This window comes from Leguminivora glycinivorella, chromosome 17 (genome assembly GCF_023078275.1).
Source record: "Leguminivora glycinivorella isolate SPB_JAAS2020 chromosome 17, LegGlyc_1.1, whole genome shotgun sequence".
NCBI lineage: Eukaryota > Metazoa > Arthropoda > Insecta > Lepidoptera > Tortricidae > Leguminivora > Leguminivora glycinivorella.
Genome location: NC_062987.1, coordinates 5589331 through 5596666, shown reverse-complemented (window position 1 = coordinate 5596666; position 7336 = coordinate 5589331). Strand labels below are relative to the sequence as shown.

The window sequence follows — 7336 nt, the reverse complement described above, 5'->3', positions numbered from 1 at the left end:
ATAATTAAATAACCTTTTTTGCGTCGATAAATGTATATAATTTAATGTATGATAGGAAACTTGAACTAACTTGCGATATTGTCACGTCTGCTTTTGTTGCATTTTTTACTCTTTGGTTTCAACGAAACATGGCCGCCGCAACATGGCGCTTCGGCATGAGTTTATATTGATACATTTTTTAAAAAGTAAGCGTGTTTAAACAAAAATGCAGTAAACCTACGTATGAAAAGTCACTCCTTGGCTTTTGTTACATTTTCCTGAGTTTGTACAGTACCTCACTACACATGACGGCATTATTTAGACGAAATATTTTTCATTGCGATACGTCAATCTACCACAGCCGTTCGGCACAGACTAAGCGCGTTTGTGCTGATCAGCTCTAAGTGTTGTTACGATTACACTGCAATTCAATGGGCACCGTCCATCGAGTATGCAACACTGCTAGTGTTGTTAAATCGCGTTCGGGCTGAATTTAGTTTTTTGTAAACTCTAGTTCGAACAAATATAGATTTTTTAAATAGCAGTCGTTGCATAGACGAGTGAATTACATTATTCCGATACCACACTTAAAACAGACGTTACGGCCAAGCTATTCAATATGCTTGATGCAGTTTGGTTAAAATAGAGTGGAATAAAATAGAGCGAATAGCATTTTGTGTTGCATTGGCGTCTGTCAGTGACATTTTTTATTTACGGTCACGGGCGGCTTGTAACAAGCCGTTCTAAGTATCGATCGATGATACCATTTTAAACTCGTATTTTACTCGCTTTTTATAGCTGCCAATTAAATTTTGCTTCGTGCGCAGATTGCTATCCATAGTTTGCCATAAACCCGCAAAATAAAATAAAGAGCCAGACCTAACACGTTACCACTTCAAATAATCTAGTATTAAATAAGCTTTGAATGAACTACATTAAGTACATACATGGAAACTAGGGACACAAATAATAATAAATACTCTCATTATTCACTACGTCAATGAACGGCAGCAGTCAATAAATATAATTGCATAATACTTAATACGTATAGGCAATTATAAAAATTAATTCCATTTTCGTAATGTAACAATTTTCCTATTCTGTTATTCAACGAACAAAGCACACTTATAATAATGAGAATTTTGATCTCTAAATCTTTTTACAATCCATTTCCAACAAGCGTAGCGCGACGCGCGTATTCATTCGATTTAATTTAATAATGATAAATGTCCATATAAATTTCGAGTGTCTAATCACCTTCTCATGTTCCCGGTTGGGAGCGGGCACTGTCCTTAAGGTTAATATATCAATATGTCCTTACAAAAGCTAGAGGGAGTCACTTGTTAGGGTCACTAGTGGTCACTACGGGTCCTACTCGCGCTCAGGACAGGAGGAAGTGGCTGAGACCGGCGGAGACGTAGGGCACCGGGATGGCGCCCGCGTAGTAGTTCACAGATTGGAACATGAGATAGGCGATGTTTAGAAGCTATCACACGATCTCATTCGGGTGTGTGTTCTGATTCGAGTCGTTCAGTCTCGCGCATTGCTGGAAAAACAAAAGTTAGTTTCAGTTCATATCGCTGACATTCTGTAAATATCTCGTTATATCAGAATATTGAAATAAAACTTTGTTTTGGTTATTCAAAAAAAATATATCGTTGTTTGTTTAATTGTCACTATGTCTTCGTTGTGGCTATTGGGCGCAATCATAGAGATATTTTCAGAGAATAACCTTTAGAAGTATATTCAATGATTTGTATCTCACCTCTTGTTTCCTCTCCCATGTCTTCATGGCAGTTTTATACTTCTCAAACTCATGGCACCAATTAGAATATATCTTTTGATACTCGTTACTCTTCTCCGGGGGAGAGCATCTGAAAAGAGACACATTTTTACAAACTCAAATCTACTTTTGATGTCGACAAACTTTTTATTAAAAGTCAAATCGTCAATGCTGGGTTGTTTGCTGATGCAATGTTTGCACTACTTCTTATGTTACTGTTTGACTCGGGACAACCCCTAGGATAAATTGATCGATTTGTAAGTTTTCGTGTATCCACGTGAAGTGTATTGGAAAATAAGAAAACTACCAATTACAAATATTTTTGTACATTGTTCGTAGAAATAGTAGGATTTAAGTAACATCTTGGTGGGCACTAAACACCTATAGATAGACGTAATCCCACTGTCCTTTCTAATGTGTTTAGCTTTAAGCCTACGTAGTAGGTTCAGTACAACACTTGAGTTCTCTAAAATACGTATCCAAAGAAAAATATGATACACGTTGTCGCTATGAATAGAATTGTCATTTCACCACGTGGCTTGGTTTCGTGCACAGTAAATGCTGCAAAGATAGAGTTGAACGACTAATGTCGATAATCTATGAATATTGACGGCGATAGTAACTATAAGTAGAGTAGTAATTTTGTATATTTACCTGTGAATGTCGACAGTGACGTTGTAAGAGCAGAGCAGCGAGCCGCCGAGCCAGCAGTCGTAGCGGCCGGCATCGCTCTCACTGACAGCGATGATCAGCAGTCCGTGCTCAGAGGTCTCAATGTACTTCTCCGGTTTACTGGAAACAGGACGCTTATATTAAGGCCACATTCGCACAAGAGTGAAAAAAAATGTTATACGCCAAAGTTCTAAGAATAAATTCGATTAAACGGCCAACGCTTGATAAGAAACTGACAGCGTCATCGACTGACGGCGTCATCGTGTGTACTGTAAAAACGCTCAAGCGATCTATTAATTAAGAAACATTTACACACTTATTAGACTTTTGTGCGAGTGCAGATAGGTGCCACTAAATGCCTACTAAATTGCACTAAACACTAAGTGCAAGACTTATCAAGGTGTATCTAATTAACTTATTAAACCCCTCATGTTGATATCGATTTTCCGTTGTCGTGTGTCTGAAAAAGGTTGAGGATAGGAACTCACCCCTTTAAATTCCTAGAATAAATGTCTAGTAACACGCGTAAATCGTTTGTATGTATATCTATCGATTTAGTAAACAATCCAGACAGCGAAGATTCATGTATTCATGTAGGCTACAAAAAACTTGTTTACTTCTTTTATAACAAGTTAGCCAAATAAAGTCCAACGACGCGCTCTGAATTACTTTTTGCGATCCCTAATGATGATGCTTCAAAACCAGTTACGTGAATAAACAAAATGAACTTACAAATGACCGACGGTCATTATTTTTTCTCGTCAGTAAATCAAACCGAGCAAACCACAGATTTCTGAGTCAATTCAATTTAATAGCCCCAATATCAATTGCACGAGCCATAGCGTTCCCTTTGCGTAATTACAGCGGCGGAAGTGCGATAGCAGCAGATTTGGAAACACTTTAATTAATGTTGTTAGACGCGTGTTCAGTTCAAGTGTTTTCAGAATAATTTTCTGTTCAGCAAACGGAAGATAGCGGAGAATTAGGGTTGCACTTAATTAAAGTACAGTTTATTTAACGATTTGTTTTGACGGTGCGTCGGTGGAGTGGAAATTTTGATACGCAAACTGCACCGCTACGTCGTATTTTGGAGATTGTTATTTTCGTGTTCAAACACATAAAATAAACAAGAATATTTATAAACAGTGTTGCAGTAATGACTATTTTGTTAAGCTTGTTGCTGTTATACATTATTATAGTATATTAACCAGTCTTCAACCAAATGGTTTGACTGAGCGCTTCAATCAAACTTACTTGAAAATGATCGGATGACGTCCCTTCTCCCTGGAGTAGTGGTACCAGGTGATGGCTCTCGGCTGCAGGACCTCGGGCATCTTGATGAAGCTGCCGAGGTGCAGGCTCTGGCCCCAGGTCGCCGACACGCTCTTGCGGGATATAGACGAGTCGCAGATGTCCGCCGTTTCGTTAGCCACGTCTTGAATCAATCTGCGTATAAAGCGGAAATTACATAACAATTAAGGAATTGTGCATTTTGCTGGATAGAGCTTTATATACACACACATATATATGTTCCCTCTGGTAATGACATTGTTGAATGATTATTTAAATACAAATACCTATTCTTACCTACTGCTCTGTAATACATCAGACAAACGACTGTGACATTTTTTTGATCGTGGTCGCAATAACATAACGAGAGGTCACAATAAACCTAGGGTCGTATTCTCTGCGCACTGAAGCCTCGCGGTCTTAGCCAGTGCGCACGCACCGTAATTTGTAGCTACACGATGTAGGATTTATTAACACATACTATCAAAAGAAAGAACAACATCTTATCACATACCGTAGTGGCCAACACTCTACCCAAATTGATTACTTTCTTTTGAGAAGGAGTAAAATACTTTCGGCTAAGGACTGCAAAGTTGTACCGAGTGAGAGCTTAGTTTCCCAGCATAGGTTACTGATCCTGGAGTTAAAGCTTAAAGTATTGCGTAGGCAAAATAACCTAAAGCCCCCACCTAAAACGAAGTGGTATAAATTGAATGACAGGAAGTTGGCTGAAGAATTTAAGAATAGAATGGTCGATAAGATGATAAAAATGAATGATATGGCGGAGATGAATGAATGCTGGAATGAAATGGCTGTAAGTTTAAGAAGTGTGGCGAAGGACGTACTTGGTGAAACGAGGGGGAAAGGAAAGATTGATAGAGATACGTGGTGGTGGAATGATGATGTGCAAATGACTCTGAAAGAAAAGAAGAATGCTTTTAAAGAATGGAAAAGTGTGGAAGTGGGTAATGATAGAGAAAAGGAAAACAAGAGGTCAGCTTATTTAATAAGTAAAAAGAAGGCCAAGAAAGCAGTCGCAATAGCAAGGGCCAAGGTCCAAGATAAGCTTTACAACCATTTGGAAAGCCCACAAGGCCAAAAAGACCTTTATAGAATAGCAAGAGAGCGGGAGCGGAATGCAAGAGATATCAATCACATGAAATGTATGAAAGATGAAGCAGGAAAGATTTTGACAGATGACAAGAGCATAAGAGAACGCTGGAAGAACTATTTCAATAAACTTATGAATGAAGAGAATGACTGGACAGGCGTGCTAGAAAACGCTAGAAGTAACATCGGTATGGTGAAAGAGATTACTGTAGAAGAAGTAAGGATGGCAGTGCAAGGTATGAAGAATGGAAAAGCGGTTGGGCCAGACGATATACCTGTGGAAGTATGGATGATTCTGAAAGCGGATGGTTGGAAGTGGCTGACTTTATTCTTCAATAAGTTGTTGCAAGAAGAGGCGATCCCTGATGAATGGTGTAACAGTGCTTTGGTGCCCATTTTTAAGAATAAGGGTGATGTACAGGATTGCAACAACTACCGGGGAATAAAGCTCATGTCACATAGTATGAAGATATGGGAAAGAGTGGTAGCGAGACGAATAAGAGAAGAGAGTGAAATAACACAGAACCAATTTGGGTTTATGCCGGGCCGGGGAACCACGGACGCCATATTTGCACTTCGCCAACTATGCGAAAAATACAGAAAAGCAAAAAAGAAATTGCACATGGTGTTCGTGGATCTGGAAAAGGCATACGATAGAGTTCCTCGTAAGGTTCTGTGGTGGTGTATGAGAGAGAAGGGAGTGCCAGAGAAGTATGTGCGGCTTGTTCAGGCGATGTATGATAGAGCTAGTACTCACGTCAGGTCTGAAGCTGGAGTCACCGACAAGTTCAATGTGGCGGTAGGTCTACACCAGGGGTCGGCTTTAAGTCCTTATTTGTTCCTCCTGGTTATGGATGCTCTGACATCGGACATACAGGAGGAAGCACCCTGGTGTATGCTGTTCGCCGATGACATTGTTCTTGTTGGGGAAAATGCACTTGAGGTCCAGAGCAGACTGGGAAAATGGCAAGAAAGACTGGAAAGTGTGGGACTGAAAATCAGTAGAACCAAAACTGAACATATGTTCTGCGATTTCGGTGGTCTATCCAATTTTTTCCCCTATTGCCTTAGATGGTGTATACCTACCAGTCTGCTCCGACTTCCGGTACCTTGGGTCATTATTCCAAAATGACGGAAGCATCGACCGTGACGTGAAAAATAGAATAAATGCGGGATGGATGAAATGGCGACAGGTCTCAGGGACAACATGCGATCGACGGATGCCCCTTAAACTTAAGGGGAAAATCTACAAGACGATTGTGAGGCCTGTTGTATTGTATGGATCTGAATGCTGGGCGACAAAGGTGGAGGATGAAAGGAGAGTGCACGTAGCGGAAATGAGAATGTTGAGATGGATGTGTGGAGTGACCAGAATGGATCGGATCAGGAATGAGTATATTAGGGGATGTTTGAAAGTTGCGCCTATAACGGAAAAGATGAGGAGTGGCAGGTTGGCGTGGTTCGGTCATGTAATGAGGAGGGATGAATGTCATAAATAGGCAAAAGAATGTAACGCTGGATGGATGTAGGATTTATGTAATCCTTGAGTATGACTATCAGCACTTACCCAGGTGCGTATTCCCTGCAAACAGAAGCTTCTCGGTCCCAGCCACAGTACGGGTCGCGCGCGCAGCGCACGCATGCGTCGTAGCGACGCGCGCACAGAGCCAACCGCAGTTGCAGAATTCGCCGGTCAGATGCAGCGTACAGGGAGCCATGCGCACGAGATATGCTCATTGCCTAGAAAGAGGACATATTGTTAAAGTTGTGATACCTATTAATTATTTATTTCAAATACGTTACACTGTGTAACTAAAAATACAAAAACAAAGAAAACGAAACACATCACAAATTAACTAGATTTGGGTGACGTCGTAACGTCCAGGCTTCATTGCGTCGATTGTCCAGGCGTAGAATTCGGTTGTTATTAATTAAATATACTTTAAGATTTATAAGTCAAAGACCAGTTGCATCAACCACATTTGACAGACACATCATCGTCACGCAGCAGACGTCTATGGAACTCCCATACAATAAAATTTAACGAATGCTTTAACGGTGACAGACGGTTTGGTGCAACCGACCCTAAAACTGCTCTTTTTCTAATTTTACACAACAATTAACAAGTCGAGTACTCATCCATCCATTTACTAAATCACACAACCTCATAAACCGCAAATCCATACAAGTATCTATTTGCGTTTATATTCACGACTTGAGAACGATTACTTACTCAGGGAAATGGGTTACGTTACCAATATCAATACTAGATTACTGCTACGTTACTGTCCTATAAAAGTTAATAGACTCCCGAGCGCTACTCGATCTATACGACCCATACCAACAAAATGTTTCTATTATAGTATAATAGTATATACCGGGTATGTTCTGTGACACGAGAAAATTCAAATTAAAGCTGTACTCCTCAAACTGACAACCGTTATACAGTCACTTTTAAATAAATCTTCTCTGTTCGTGGAGGATTTTTGCTACATGCTAATC

The 7336-nt window shown here is 40.1% G+C and overlaps 1 protein-coding gene across 3 annotated transcripts in view; it reads right to left on the bottom strand.

Annotated features, from left to right (window-relative positions):
* Positions 1 to 401: 401 nt before the first annotated feature.
* Positions 402 to 7336, bottom strand: part of LOC125235507 (semaphorin-2A-like) — a 782062-nt gene continuing 775127 nt past the window's right edge. For all 3 annotated transcript variants that reach the window (XM_048142078.1, XM_048142077.1, XM_048142079.1), the window contains 5 exons: positions 6402 to 6574; positions 3689 to 3880; positions 2417 to 2554; positions 1745 to 1853; positions 402 to 1525 (listed from right to left, as the gene is read on the bottom strand). In XM_048142078.1, the coding sequence (XP_047998035.1) occupies positions 1469 to 1525; positions 1745 to 1853; positions 2417 to 2554; positions 3689 to 3880; positions 6402 to 6574 (669 nt within the window). In that variant the 3' untranslated portion in view covers positions 402 to 1468. The remainder of the gene's footprint in view (positions 1526 to 1744; positions 1854 to 2416; positions 2555 to 3688; positions 3881 to 6401; positions 6575 to 7336) is intronic.